The 15,907-nt window shown below is 43.4% G+C and overlaps 1 protein-coding gene across 26 annotated transcripts in view; it reads left to right on the forward strand.

Moving 5' to 3' along the window:
- PTK2 (protein tyrosine kinase 2) overlaps positions 1-15,907 on the forward strand; it is a 183,208-nt gene that overhangs the window by 46,126 nt on the left and 121,175 nt on the right. For all 26 annotated transcript variants that reach the window (XM_081070012.1, XM_081070007.1, XM_081070003.1 and 23 more), the window contains one exon: positions 13,484-13,710. In XM_081070012.1, the coding sequence (XP_080926138.1) occupies positions 13,516-13,710 (195 nt within the window). In that variant the 5' untranslated portion in view covers positions 13,484-13,515. The remainder of the gene's footprint in view (positions 1-13,483; positions 13,711-15,907) is intronic.

The raw sequence follows: 15,907 nt of genomic DNA on the forward strand, positions 1-15,907 counted from the left end.
CCTTGTTGGTAGGTGTGACTGTGATGTGTTCGTATCGCCAGCCTGGAGCAGGGAAGGTGAGTAAGCGAGCGTATGACAAATTAGGGTTTCCAGGTGGGAATTCCCACCCGTTCTCAGGAATTTTTTTTGCTTTCCCCTTCCCGAATCCCGAGATGTAAACTGTTTTCTGTTCTCCATGATGAATCTTTTCCACAAAGTGACGGCCGATACTACCAACCACCTGGGTTCAAGGAGCCGATTTTCCCGATTTCCCGACCACCAACTTTTCTTGGGATTCGGCAAGGGGAAAGTGAAAAAGATTCCTGAGACCCCTATGATAAATCAAGTACAGGAAAGCAGTAAGTATCTGCCCCTGCCAAGGTGGGATGGGGACGGGGGGGCGGCCAGTAGGCCGGAGATAAAGGACAGCGGCGGGCGGTGTTTGAGCGAAGGTGAGGGGCAGCGGCGTGTGTGTCCTCCGGGAAGGGTCCGCCTCTGCTCCTGGCGTCTTAGCCAGAAGGACGCGTGAACCCCCTTTTCATCCCTGTTTTGAATATTAGAGCATCAGGGCCGTCACCTGCAAAAATAATAGTATTAAGGTTTCTTTGTCTTTCAGATTCTTTCTCGTGTCATCGTTATATCTGGGGAAGAGGCTGCTGCTTCTCTCCAGGATTCTCTTCATGTGTGTTTAGAGCTTTTAGTTGGACATGTGGTTTCTGCTCATTACGTGACCTTCTCAGTGAGGTCGGGGCACTGAGTGGCCCAGCTTCTGCCTTTTGTCCCAGGCTTCCATCCAGCTCGTGTGCACCAACCCCTCCAAGTCCCCAGTAGGTGAATTATAGGGGGACCCTAGCGTGTGCCCTCCTGGACCACCCTGTGTCACGTGGACCATCCTCTCTGTCACCGTCCTCCCCATCTCTTGGGCTTTGTTTTCTGCGTAGTTTGCTGGTCTGGATGGTTGGCTCCCCACAGCGACAGGTGCAGCGAGGACACAGGAGCCTGTGGTCCTGCTCATGGTGCGTCCCCCGGGCCTCGGACACGTTAGAGTCCCGTGGTGAACAGGGAACGGATTGGTGAACTGAGTCATCTTGTCTGCTTGGAACAGCACAGGTTCAAGTCATTGGAAGCTGGTAAGAAGGGCGATGGAGGGTTTTGTGAGTAGAGTCCTTTCTAATACTTGAATGGTTAGTGACACTGATTTTTTCAACTAGTGTTCACAAATCTTGGAACTCAGACTCATCTGTAATTGTTTAAACTGTAAGGAATTTACCGTTTTCTGTATTTCACAACTTTATCAGTTTTCAGTTAAGAGAAAACTCTAACTTTAGAATAATTATCACAATATTTTAATTTTGCATTTGAGTAATATTAGTGTACATTTTATAAGGTTATTGATGTAGCTCACATGATTTTATATTTATGTGTATATTTAACATCTTTAAGTGATACACATTTGTATTTTTATACCTTTTTTCCTGAAGAGTTACGTAAAATAAGTCATATTTTAAGTATTTTATAGAAGTTTGCTGTTGAAAAGAAACCAATGGTAGTAACTCTTTTCTTTGATTAAAAAGAGGATCAAACGTTTTGTTTTGTGGCGCATGTGGCTTTGGTTCATTTTCTGTGTTCCTATTCTTACAGATGTTGGTGACATTTTTTTGCCAGCTGTTCACAGTATTCAGTAGAATTTGCAGGCTTATGGATAGGAACTTTTCCCAGTTACAGTAGTTTGTGGAGTTGATTAGTTTCTTGTTCTGTTGTGTTTTGATGGAGCAGTATTGAGCCTGGTGGTGTATGTTCCCGATTATCCTCGTCGTCTTTAATTTCTCCTAGCAGGGTGTAGTAGATCTGAATGTGGAGGCCTTCATGGTTTGTTTGCTTGTTTGTTTTTTATGTATTGTGATGGATAGTTTTGGGGGTTTAAGTTTAATTTTCCAATTGTTGGCCTAGTATGTAGAGATAGATTATCTTGCGTCCTTCCTATGTATTCATTGATTAGTTCTGGTGGTTTCTATGAGCAAATAGAAAATGCCAAAGAAATTTCTAATCATGTATCTGCAAATACAAACTGTTTTCCTCTCCAGTCTTTATATTTTTCATTTATTTGTCCTGCCTTTTGCCTCGGCGAGGACCTTCATGATAGTGTTCATTATAGAAGTGGAGACAGGGCGTCCTTGTCTTGTTCCGACCTCAGGGAGAAAGCATTCCTGGTTAAACATGATGCATGTCTAGTTTTGTCTTTGTGTTTGCAGATATCCTTTATCAAATTGAAAAGTAAAACTTTCCTTTTAATTCCTAGGTTTCTTGGAGGTTTTTCAAAATCATGAGAGGGTATATTGTATTTTGTCAAATGCTTTTTCTGTATATTGAATTGATCATGATTTTTTCTGTTTTATTTTTTATGTGATGAATTATGTTTCGATTGTTAAACCAACCTTGCATTCTCAAGATAAATCCCACTTAATCATGATGTGTTCTCCTGTTTATACTTTGCTAGATTTAATATGCAGTATTTTGCATATAAAGTTTACTTTTTTATTTATTTTCATGAGGGATATCAGTCTGTAATTTTGTTGTTATTATAATCTTCTTTCCAGGTTTTCATGGCAACGTGACAGATTGGGAAGTGTTCCCTTATGTTTCCATTTGTATGGTTAATTTACATAAAGTTTAAGAAACACTTACTTGTAGTGACAGTAATGGGAGGAGTGGTTCCATTTGGTGGGTGTTATTAATTAGAAATGGACATGAAGAGAAAGCAGTAATGGAAATGTTCCATATCTGGTCTAGGTGGGCATAGGATAGGGACACACACACACGTGGGTGTATGTATGTACAAAGTAATCGAACTGTGCACTTGGGATCTGTACATTTTACAAATTACACTCCAGTACAGAACTATCAACATTTATGAGAGATGCATCTCCCATTTAGCAGTGTGTTTCTGAAAATCAGACATTGTTCTATTTTACAAAGGGAAAATTATGTACACCAACACAAAACATTAAACCAGTTCCCTTAAAATCCAGTGAAAAGACAGTAAATAGAATCTAAAATGTAAGATTTAAAACGCTCAAATATTGTTTCTTGATTACGAGACTGTATGGTTAACAAGTGTTTGTATGGAAAATGCATGCTCTTCACTAAACGTTCCATGTACAGTAAATGATACAACATTAGATAAGTTTGCTGGAAAAATGCAGACAGAAACTTATAATAAAAAAAGAAGGTAGTTCCCTAGAATTACGAAGTGAGGAAAACTGAGGCTTGAGGAAAGTTGAGGAAGGGAAGGAGCAGAGGATGGGGGTGAAGGGGTAGCCCATTGTCCCGGGAAGAAGTCCCAGAGGTGCTCAGTCACCCGGTGTGGCTCTCCAGCCAGGACGGTCTGAGGCAGTCCTGTCAGTGGGAGATGTTTAGGGTGCGGACCCTGTTTGCGTTCCCATTGTTTATGCACTAAATTTCTTGGGCTGGTGCCGTTAGAGGCTTCCAGGTCCTTCTGGAAGAAAGACTTCTGTAGCACTTTGCAGGAGAGTGTTCCCCAGTTTTCTGACACTCAGCTTTTTAAACTCGGGGGATGATTTGGAGGTCCTACAGTTCTTATTTGGATTTAACCTGGGGCCTCTCCACACATACTTTGGTTTAACATTATGTATTGAGTTTGGAAGATGTAAATATAAATTTTCCTTATATTTACATTGGCCAGAAAATGTTATATTGAAAGATGTGTGTAGTCTGTCTTATTAAAAACACCAAGGAGGGAGCACTTGAGATCTTGCTCCCCAGCGTATGTCATCAGTTTGGCTCAAATAAATTCTTACGGGAAAAAAAAAACCTCCAAGGAAAAAACCAGGACCTTGTTAACTAGAGTGATGTCCACATATTGTATCTCCCCAAGGTCTGTTTTATTACCCCCGCCCCTTTTTAAAGAAATGAAGTGCTGCTAGAATACCAGACATTAATTTTTTTCACTGTAAAATCCTTACTGTTCTGTAGAGTTGACAGACTCATTGAGGAGGTAAGAATCCCAGACTGTTGAATATTCTTCATGTTTTAACTTTTAAGTGAGTTCGTGATGGAATGGTATACTGGTGGTGTGGTTTAGGTTTTGGAAACTCCGTATTTCTCTTTTATAGGGCAAGGTGCAGGAGAAAATTCTAAAGAAACATTTGCGCTTAATTTGTTATTGGATTTAATAGTACGTTTCAAATATAGCGGATATTATCATAGCAAGAATGGTGCTCTTTTTCCATTTTGGACAAGGATTCCTAATGCTGTGACTTGTCACAGGCAAGGTGCTCTTTAGGGCGAGGCTGGGGCTTTCAATGAAATGTGCGGGTCTGACAGGCTCTCCGTTCAGAGAACAGCCATACTCGCTGCTGCCCCTTCCTTGGCCTGCCTTCCGACTGTCATCGTCTCCTGCATGCTGACTTTGTTTCAAGTGCCTCACTAAGCACTTCACATTTATTTATATCCACTCACAGGGGAGGTATTGTTACTTCCACGGACGGATAAGGAATCTATAGTAACTTAAGAGTCATATGGTTGTGGCAGGCACAGTTCTTAGCGTTACTGGGCGACATGTAAACCTTAATCAAGACCCTGCTCAGATGTCACTGTCTGTGAAGCCTGTTCCGAGACTCGCCTCTGCTGTGTCATGTCCAGCCTTCTGCAGTTACAGGCTCAAATCCCATATTGGGCTCGTTCTTGTAAATGTTTGTGTTTGTGATTGTGGTGAAGTTTTAGCTGCCTTGGAGTCTCTAGGGTGTCTTGCCCAGAGTAAGTCAGTCATCGGCTCGCTGCAGAGTTAATTCCGTCTCAGTGTTCCGAGGGAAACACCTGACCAGTCCGTCTTCAGAGCCATCTCAGTTGAAATGCTGTTGTATAATAATAAGTTATTTTCCCCACGCGGGTTGTCTGCCTATATAGCTTTAAAAAACGTCACTATGGACATTTCTGGTAAAAGCTAATAAGAGACTGCTGATGTGTTCTTGTTCTCAAGATTGGGGGTATGTGATGTGGAGCAGGCTTTCTCGCTCCTGGGTCCCTGGAATCCTGTGGCGGGCGGGCTTTTACTAGACCTGGTAGGACATGGAAACGTTCTCTTCCGAGGAGACTGGTCTAAGAGGAAAGGAGAGTCTGACATTCGGATCTCAAGCTGATTGGCTGCTGCTCAGCGCAGGGCTCATCCTGCCACCGTCCTGCACGGGTTGCTTGGCAGACAACCCTTTGTTTAAAGGCACCCTCCGCTTTGAAAACGTGAGACCAAAACTGAGAGATGTACAGAGAAAACATTTCACAGGCCACAAAGATGAAACAGCAAACGGAAGGAAGCTAAGAGAATGAGGTGAAACATTTAATATCAGGGTCAGATCTCCAGAGAGCTCAGGAGACGGCATCTATGAAGGACCCACAGAATTCTTTAAAAGTGCATTCGAGAACAAGAAAATTAAGAGAGCAGAAATAAACTCAGTGTGGGAAGCATTTGGAAGTAATGGGGAGGAAACTTCTCAGAAGGTGGACAGGAAAGACAAATGGAGGAGAAAAGAAAGAAGTGAAGATGATGACCGCATGAGGTCCAACATCCAAATAATAAGAGCTGCAGAAAGAGAAAAAGGCTAAAGGCATCAGAGAAACACTACAAGAACATTTTCTGGAACCAAAAGATAATGGTTTCTGGATTGAAGGCTCCCAAATATTGAAGCTTCCTTCATTCTGCGAGAGCTCAGCATGTCGGCCTGTTCCCCAAACTGAATTAATCCTGCTTCCTGCCCCCTCCTTTCCCTCTTGTGTCTCCTATTTAGCGAATGCCATCACTTCCCACCCAGTTGCCCAAGCCAGAAAAATGGCTGCTGGTTTCCCCCACCTCCCCCACTTGCTGTTTCATGCCGTTTTCTAATTGTTTACTGGGGCAGGGGGTAATCGGGACCCTGTTACTCTCTCGTTTTTGAGTCTCAAGTTTTCTCTCCTGTATATTGGGATTCATCTTTACTGCTTAGGATTTGTATCAGGATTAAATTAAATGAGATAGCATGTATAACAAACCTGACGTATTGTCAGTGTTCAGTAAAAGGCTTTTTGTTCGTGTTTTTGTTTTTTACGTTGTAATACTTGACTCAGTTTTGTCTTATTTCATAGAGGCTAGACATGTGCACTCTTTGAGTAAAACTGTAGTCATGTACTCGGGGAGCATCTGCAGAACCGCCTGACCTGGCTTCCAGTGACTGTTGTGTGGCCTTCGTGTGCCGGCCAGCAGGTCAGCTGGAAGCCCCTGCCGCCCCTTCAGTGGCCTCCAGCCTTTGCTCCCCTTTGCAGCAAAACGCTGGGTGTTCCTTCTGCTTCCTGCACTGCCTTCTTTACCCTCTCGGGACCCCCCTCCCCACCACAGTGCACTGAAACCACTGTCTCGGGCTCACCAGGATCTCCTAACCTGCCCAATGCCGAGATTCTGATTTTGACCAGGTAGTGTCCAGAAGACACGTCTGTCTTCTGGAAACGTTTTCTGACTTTGTTTCTAAGCGATCACTCCTGGTTTGCCTCCTAGCCTATTGGCTGCCGCTTCTTGTTTCCTCCAGTAGTTCCAAACATCCCTCTCCTGTCTCTAAACGTTACAGGGGGCTAGACTCAGTTTTCAAACCTTCTTCTATTCGGGAAGTGACTTCAAGGGGGCACAGACATGAAAGAGTTAAAAGCTATGGAGGGATGGGCAGTGCTTGCCCGTCTCTAACCCCAGGGCTCTGAGATGCAGGACAGAGCACAGGGCCTGGAGCCCATCACAGTGGGTCCAGGAGTCAAGGTTGGAAGAATGCCGACAACAGAAGGTACCAAGGCCATTTGGGAAGAAGGGGAACTAACTCCCTTGGGTAAGATGTGACGGGAAGCACACAAGCTTTGGAGCTTGCGGAGCCAAGTACTCTCTGAATATCAGGAGGCATTGAAAAGGTGCTCAGTCTGTATCTCCAGGGTCCAGTGGGGTGACGGAGGCTGCATGTTCACGTTACTTCTGGGAAGTCACATGGAGGGCCCACGCTCCCTGCAAAGTGAGAACCAGCTGTGCTTACGTTAGTCGAGGACACGCTTTCTCTACTGCTAACAAGCCATCCCAACACGGTGGCTTAAAATGATGAGAAGTCATCGTTTTGTTCAGGTCCAGAACCATGACAGGGCTCAGCTGCAGTGCATCTCTCTCCAGGTGGTGGTAGCACAACTGGGAGCCAGAGGGTCCACTTTCAAGGTGGCTCTGTCACATCCTGGCGCTCTGTCCGCACAAGATGGCTCGGACGTCGATGCTGGCTGTCGGGAAGCTCAGCTCTTCTGGGGTTCCTCGGGCTCCTTGTAGCATGGCGGCTGGCTTCCGTGAGCGAGCCCCAGAGGACCGAGGGGTGCCTTTCGTTTCTCTCTCCTGGTTTCACCGTTTACAATCTAGCTGAGGGTGTTAGAAGCCCACCCAGGTTCAAGGGGGAGGAATGCAGACTCTGCCCCTTGAAAGGAGGGTGTCAGAGTCACGTTGGTGGAAGAGCAGTGGGGATGGGAGAAACCGTTACAGCTCCGTTTGGAAAATATAAATGGCTGCACTTTGGTCTTATAATGTTGAACATCTAAGTAATTCAATGTTAGCCTCTCTGTCTAGCAAAATCAGTATAGGAAATTTAGGATATTCAGGTTAGATGTTTTATGAGCAAATAAACTGAATCTTGTGTCAAAGAATGAAATCAGGGAGAGGAAAACTTCTACACCTGTCTAGTTTAAGGATTTACTTAAACTAGGATTATTCCCAAATTATTAAAAACTCTTCAGACTTGTTTGCCTTGATTAAAAAAAAATAGCTGTAGTAATTTACAGTCTTTGCTTCTCTCATATTCTGGCAAGTACCTCGAGTTTTCTTAAAGGACCAGCGTATTTCAGGCCTGAGGGTGCTCTCTCTGTGGGCTCTCTGTGTCAGTGAATATAAACTCGGGAACTCTGGACCAAGACGCGTGTTACGACGGTCCTTCACCTCTCTCCCGTGGTCTCATGTGCTGTTTTATGGAGCATTTATATTAGTCAGATTGGGAGCCGAGCCCCTGAGTGAGCTCCAGGGTTGTCAGCACCTTGTTTCCTCACACCCTGACTTGGGGCTGCCCTGCTTCTTGCACGAGAAGAAAAAGTCGGGCGCCAAGAACCCTTGAGATGTTTCCTCTGTGAACTAACGGGAGACCTCTGCGTTGCGTTTCCGTAAGCACTTGCAACCCCTCTTTCCTGCTGCGGTCTGGCTGAGAAGTTGGGCCTCGCAGTGTGGTAGCAGGCTGGGGTGCAGCTGGAACTGGTTCCAGCCTAGAGCAAAGTAAGAGTAGAATTTGGGGGCCGGCCTGGTGGCTCAGGTGGTTAGAGCTCCATGCTCCTAACTCCAAAGGCTTCCAGTTCGATTCCCACATGGGCCAGTGGGCTCTCAAGATTGAACATGGCACCTTGAGCTGAGCTGCCTCCCGGATGGCTCAGTTGGTTGGAGCGTGGGCTCTCAACCACAAGGTTGCCAGTTCGATTCCTTGACTCCCGCAAGGGATGGTGGGCAGTGCCCCCTGCAACTAGAAAACGGCAACTGGATCTGGAGCTGAGCTGAACCCTCCACAACTAAGATTGAAAGGACAACAAGTTGACTTGGAAAAAAGGCCTGGAAGTACACACTGTTCCCCAATAAAGTCCTGTTCCCCTTCCCCAATAAAATCTTTAAAAAAAAAAAAAAAAAGAGTAGAATTTGGTGGAAGCATCTAGAACCTTTCCAGCAATCTGACAGTAATTTTATGTTTATTGACTCTGACGATAGAAGTTTTGTGCTTGGCTTTTGTATGTCTTTTAGTTTTAAATTTCACTTTTCTAGAAATTCCTTTTTATTGTGTTTTACAAAAGTATTGGTCTATGACAGGTTGGCAAATAAAACAAACTGGTCCTTTACCAGGGGCAAGTTGAGGAGTATGGGTCTAAGCCTTGGGAAACTGGTTGTTTCAGTTTTTAAAATTTTCATTTCCTCTCCTTGATACTTTGTTGAAAAAGATACTCTGTAATATGTATAAGTATCAGATTCCTAAGTTTGGTTAATCTCAAAACGTTACAAAATATACACTGGCCACAGCTGACAGAAAGACTGCAATTATAGCCAGGCCCTCAGAGAGCCAACCTCTGACCTCTCCTCGGTGGGTAGGAAGCTGAAGGGCTTTTACCAGTTGGAGATGGAATTGGCAGCCCCAACTGTACAGCTTTAGCCATGGGTCAAAAACACATACGGAAGCGCAGCAACAGCGCCGAGAATTCTGTTCATTGTTTGGAGAAAGAGTACTGAGTGTAGCAGAGAGCAGCTCTGGCTTCTCACCTGCAGTGGAGAGCATCCGCAGACTCACTAAGCCGTGCTGGTGTCACTGCCGAGAGGTGACCCAGAAGCCAGACCTCAGCATGCTCCAGGCCAACAGGCAGACAAACATGCGTGCCACCAACGGAGGGGGTGGGGTGGGTGTTGCTAACAGAATCAGATGCAGAACTACCTAGAAAGGTCAAGGAGGGCTGATGGGGAAAATGTGGTCAGTTGGAGAATCAGAGCACAAGTAGGATTTTGATAAGCAGATGAAAGCACTAAACTGTACAACAAAATCACATTCTATCAGGGAAAGTGCTTCACTGGTACCATAACAATGGTTTATCTTCCAACCCGCTGCGGCCTGCTTTCTGAGCGCTTCTGACGGGTTTTGCCCTCGGTTTGGGCCCCGGAGGTAGATTGGGTTGGGTCGTGGTGTTGGGTAGCTTCTCCCTTGCTGTCTCAGTACTAAGAGTAATTAGTGATGTTTCACACGTGTGTTTCAGTTCTCCTGACCGCTCGGGAGACGCACTGTTTCTTTTCAGGAAGAGTTGCCACTGTCCTCTCTGTATCTTCCTTCCTTACTGAGGTCGCGGGGCCGTCAGAGCCATAGGGGCTCTTGTTCCATGATCCAGCAGACCGCTAAATTCATTGATTAATTCTAATAGTTTATCAACAGATTCTTACAGATGTTCTTCGTACGTAATGGTGGAGTCTGCGAATGATGATAGTTTTATGTCTTCCTTCCTAACCCTCTTTTTACTTCCCTTTTGCCTCTGGCATCTGGCTCAGACTTCAGAACAGTGTCGACTACAAGTAGTGGTGCTGGCGGGCATCCGTGACTTGCTCCCGGTCTTAGGGCCTGGGAGATGGGTAAGGGTTCTTTTCCACCAGTTCTTAATTTTAATGTAGACACTTCTCATCAGATTAAGGAAGTTTATTCCATTTCTACTTTGGTAAGAATTTTTTTTTTCCATGGATGGTTGATAAACTCTGTAAGATGCTTTTTCTATACTTATTGAGGTAGCTATGATTCTTCTCCTTTCTGAAAATATGGTGAATTACACTGATAGCTTGTTTTAAATTTAAGATTTTACGTTTTTTAGAGCAATTTCTGGTTCATAACACAGTTGGAGGGGAGGGTACAGAGGGTCCCCATTGGCCCCTGCCCTGCACGTGCACAGCTCCCCACCGCCCCCCGATGTCCACCAGAGTGATACCTTTGCTACAACTGATGGACCCACACTGACACGTGGTTATTACCCCAAGTCCATAGGGGACCTTAGGGTTCATTCATTGTATGGGTTTGGACAAATGGGTAAAGGCGTGTGTCCATCATGGGGTCATACAGAGCAGTTTCACTGCCTGAGCACCCTCTGTGCTCCCACCTACTCATCCTCCCCCAACTCCCCCACCCCCAGCCTTTTCATCCACTGAAATGTTCCCTGTCTCTGGTTTTGCCTTTGGCAGAATGTCCTGGAGTTACCAGCACGCAGTACGCAGCCTTCTCAGCTGGGCTTCTTTTACTTAGTAACATGCATTTAAGGGTCCTCGTGTCTTTCCATGACGTCACAGCTCATTTCTTTTTAGCGCTGAATAATGTTTCATTGTCTGGATGGACCACCGTCTGTCTGTCCGTCACCTCCTGAAGGACGTCTTGGTGGCTTCCAGGCCTTGGAGATTCTGAGTAAAGCTGCTTTTTGAATATTTAGCTGCCTATGCGTTTCTTGAATAAACTCCTCTTGGTCATAACATATAATTATTTTTAAATGTTACTAATAAAATTTGCTAATATTTTGTATAGAGTTCTGTATCTGTTTTTATTTTACTATTTTTAAATTATATGTTTATTTATTATTAGTTTCAGGTGTACAAAACAACATAATGATTAGACCTTTACACCCCTCACAAAGTGATAGCCCCCAAGTCCACACCCCTCTGACATCCTACACACGTAGCTATTACCATTCCATGGACTCTATTCCCTAGACTGTACTTTACATGCTGTGACTATATTTTTTAAAATTATACTTGACAATCATTATTATTTTATATTAGTTTCAGGTGGACAGCATAGTGGTTAGGCATTTATATAATTTATGAAGAGATCCCTCCGATATGTCTAGTACCCACCTGGCACTAGACAGTTTTTACTGTACCTGTTGTTATAAGAAATACTGGTTTGTACCCTTTCTCAGTGTCCTCATTAGGTTTTTGTATCACTGTTTTGCTAGTCTCAACACAAGTTGGGAAATGTTCCTAGTCTCTGGAAGAATATAAGATTAATATTATTTCTTCCTTAAATTGCTATAAGAATACAAATATTCCTCTGTGGGAATAATTTTAAGTACAGATGAACTATTTTTAGAGGAATAGGTCTATTTAGATTTTATATTTCTTGTTTCAGTTTTGGTAGGGGGTACTTTGCAAGGAATTGTGCATGCATCTAAATTTTCAGATTTATTGACATAAAGTTGTTCATAATGTTTTCTTATTAATATATTAATGTTCTATTATTACCTATTATTAATTGTTAACTCTTATCTGTTCTCCTTCACCCTCGATGTTGCTAGTTTTACCCATTCCCCCCTTGATGAGCCTTGCGAGAGGTCTATCGTATAATTTCAGTTGCATTATTCTTTTCAGAGAAATATGCTCAGTGTGTTCAGCTTCTAAATTGTACTGGTAGATGTTAATACTCAGGTCATTGATTTCCAATCTCCACTTCTGAAATATGCGTTTAAAAGTATAGATTTTAATCTAAGCACAATTCTATCTGCATCCATCCAGTTTTCATACTTCTTTTTATTGTATCATTCAGTTCAAAATACTTTGAGCTCCTTTTTGGCTAATGAGTACTTGAAATACGTTGCTTAATTTCCAGACAATTGGGGGGTTTTCTAGTTACCTTTTTGTTGTCCAGTTTAATGCTAGACACAGAACATACTCTGAATAATTTTAGTCCTTTGATATTTATGAATCCTTCTCTTTCACCCAGCACGAGGTCAATTTTAGTAAATATTTCGTGTGCATATTTAGTAAGAATTTCACCTGCAAAGATGAATTGCTATTGGGTGTAGTGTTTTCTGTGTCTATTAGATCAATTTTGTGTACTGTGTTGTTCAGGTCTTTATGGTGTCGGAAGTCAGAAGGGTGTAATCAGGTTTACCTGTCTTCCCCTTAGCTCCCTCTGGGCTGGCTTTCAGGACTGGTGACTGTCTCAAGGGGACAACCAGCAGAGAGGGGGACTAAGTTCTCCACCCCGTCCTTCTCACCGGAATCCTGGGCCCCTTACACACATGATTTGGTCCCTCGCTGCCAAAAGCTGTGCGGTTCCTGTCTCACGAGTGGCTTTTTCTTGGATCTCAGGCACTTAGAGGTACAGAAGTGGCAAATACCCTTTAGGAAAAGGACGCCGTTACCTGTTCACGGAGGCCTCTGTCACCTGTGTCTTGGTTGCCTCAGAATGCCTGGGACCCCAAACCTTGCCTGCGTTGTGTTATAGTCTGGCTTTGCGGGCTTCTCTCAGTGGGAGTTCTAGTCTTACCCAAGCTATTCCCTCAGATTCAAATGGAAGTCCTCCTGTCGCTCTTTAAAAATGCAGTTGTTGATGCTTTTTGGTTTTATTTTGTTTCCTGTTGTGACGTGTCTGCCTCTCCTGCAAAGTGACTGACTAAGCAGAGAACCTTGTCTGAGCTATAGTTTTTCATCACGAATGCCTAGTATATATAATGACCACTTACTGAATTTCTATTGTGTGAACAAAGAACTTGTATCTCACGTAGAAGTTTTTAAAAGTATACAGTAAAATTAGTATACTTTTCGTTTTTCTATGAGATCTTCCCACAAGTTTAAAGCTTGTGATTAAAGGAAAGGGGAAAGCTAAGTTACACTGTTTGTAGATAACAGTGATTTTTTTTTCTTTTTGACGGAGCTGAAATAGAACTCTTGGCCTTTTAATATTTTTTATGCCATCGCAAATCAGGTACAGTTCTGGGTGTGGGGGCAGTGGCGGGAAACTGATTATTTTGTTGGATTAGGTCCCAGCTCTCCTCACTCTCACCTTCTGTATGTAACGTGTCAGAGGGAGAGAATATAAAACAATGTTGTTACTGTAAGTATCAACATCACATTTTAACCTGAGTTCAAATGTTGTACCATGAAAATTATTTTGTCTTACAGAATATGACAGGTACCTAGCATCTAGCAAAATAATGGCAGCTGCTTACCTCGACCCAAACTTGAATCACACACCAAATTCAAGTACCAAGACTCACCTGGGTGCCAGTGTGGAACGTTCCCCTGGAGCGATGGAACGCGTGCTAAAGGTCTTTCATTATTTTGAAAGCAACAGCGAGCCGGCCACGTGGGCCAGTATCATCAGGCACGGAGACGCCACGGACGTCAGGGTAAGTCTGCTTCCCTAGGAGGCGTCTTCCGTGTGTGTGGAGGTCGCACTCAGTGGTACCCACCAAACAAAGATAGGAAGTAATAGTGTTTATCCCTGTATTACAGCGGGGTTGTCATAGCTAAGATGTGACTGACCAGAATTTCAATTGTTATAAAATGTCTTAGGAAAATAATAACTGAATCATACATTATTCATATAAGGCCATCGATTTGTTTTTCTCCCCTGGTTTTCTTTTTCATTCTTTGAAGGGTAGAAAGAACCAATGCAATTAAAATAGCCCCTAATACTTATGAAATAAGAAAGTTATTTTCTAGAGAGTGTAATTTTGAAGGTATTTGCATGACTCCAAATAGGATAGTTTCTGAAAATTGTTGAGTAGCTTCTATGTACTGATGCGTGGCCGCGTTCTGAGCCTAGGAAAGGCCTTGGTAGGACAGGTCCCAGTCTGCTGGGGGAGCAACCCCATGGCCTGACCACAGTGCAGTGCAGAAAATGCTTCCCGAGGCCATCAGGAGCCGGCACTGCAGGCGTGGTACTGGACATGGGGTGAGTGGGCGCTGGGGATAGAGAACTGGGGGAGAAGCACTCCTGGCAAAGACTGCTGAGAGCCAGCCTGAGAGGGGGCACTGTGGTTTCAGAAAACTGAGTTCAGTGTGTAGATTTTCAGGAAGTGTTTACTGTGATCAGATGTTACTCCTACTCCTTCCTGCCTCCGCCACTTAGTCCAGACTCATCTCGAAGGAGGACAAATGTCCAGTGACTGTGAGGAGCACAAGTGTCTTTCGCTTTTGTTTTTATAATAATGAAAGTAATCAATTTGCTGCTCTTTCATTTATATGTCGTAACTACTTTTAAGCAAAATACAGGAAATGGTAGAATTTAGATTTCTGCCTACACTACGATATTACATTTGAATTATATCTAATTTTCTGGTTACCTCTGTAATATTGCAATACTGATTATTCAAATGGATTAATTATTAAGAGGAGAATCATTCGGGATTGAAATATGCATTAATACCTGTTTATATAATGGTTTCTCTTCATAAACGTTTTTGGAAGCCTGCTGCCTCTTTCTAGTTTTTCTGTAGTTCTGTTTTGTATTTAGCCCCATAAACACAACCCCTCGGTAGAGAGGCCTGCCGCCAGTGTTTTACCTGCACGTGAATCAGGTGATAATTGCAGAGAGACTTTGCAAGTGTAACACTCGTGGGAAGGCTCTTAGTGTATGTTCTCGTCTTTGTAAATTTCAGATGCAATGAATGAGGAAGTATTTAAACCATTGCATGAGCCTTAATAAATTCAGAATATTTGTACAGGACGGGAACCTTTCAAAGATTATGAATTTGGAAAGACATTTAGCAAATGTTCAAGATTTACTGTATCCGATTCGCCGTGGAGAGAGTCCGTGGTGAGTGTGCCGTGGCTTTAGTGCCGTACGTGCCGCAGGATTGGTACGTGGAGAAAACCGCTATCGCTGGACACCTGTCAGCTCTCACAGCCAATGCTAGGAGCTCACCAGATAGCAGACTTCCATCTGTGAAGGAAAAGTTATAAATTAGCTACAAATATGTACGTTATGAGAACGTATTTAGCAAACTTGGTTGAAAATCACCACAAGCAAATCTGTGTGGCCAAAAAGCAAGTTGTTTTATTTCATAGTAATTGATAAATGTTTGAAATTTAATTACCCTTATCAGTTGGTGATTTTCAACTTGAGGCAGAGGAATCTCAGTTGGCATTGATCTCCCACAGTGCTTTCCTGGAATAGTGAGGAATCCACACAGCGCTGGGTCAGCGTGGTAGAAAGTGGTATTATTCATAGATAACCCACTTTCCGGAAATGCTATAATGTTTGAAAATGTAGTCTTTTTTCACTTTTATTTTTTTATTTCAGGTGTACAAAACAATGTAATAGACATTTCACCCCTCACAAAGTGCTAACCCTTGTGCCCCCATCTGTTGCCCCTCTGACATTGTATGTATCTATTTCAATTCCATTGACTCTATTCCCTGTGCTGTGCTCCATGTGATATATACATATTTAATTATAGTTGACATTCAGTATGTTCAGCTTCAGCTGCAGGTGCACAGCACAGTGGTCAGGCACCTACATACACCATCCATGAAGTGGTCTCCCTAGTAAGACAAGTGCCCGTCTGACACCGATAAAATCTTTACAACGTAATTGATTAT

Source organism: Rhinolophus hipposideros, assembly GCF_964194185.1.
Source record: "Rhinolophus hipposideros genome assembly, chromosome: 13".
Taxonomy (NCBI): Eukaryota; Metazoa; Chordata; class Mammalia; order Chiroptera; family Rhinolophidae; genus Rhinolophus; species Rhinolophus hipposideros.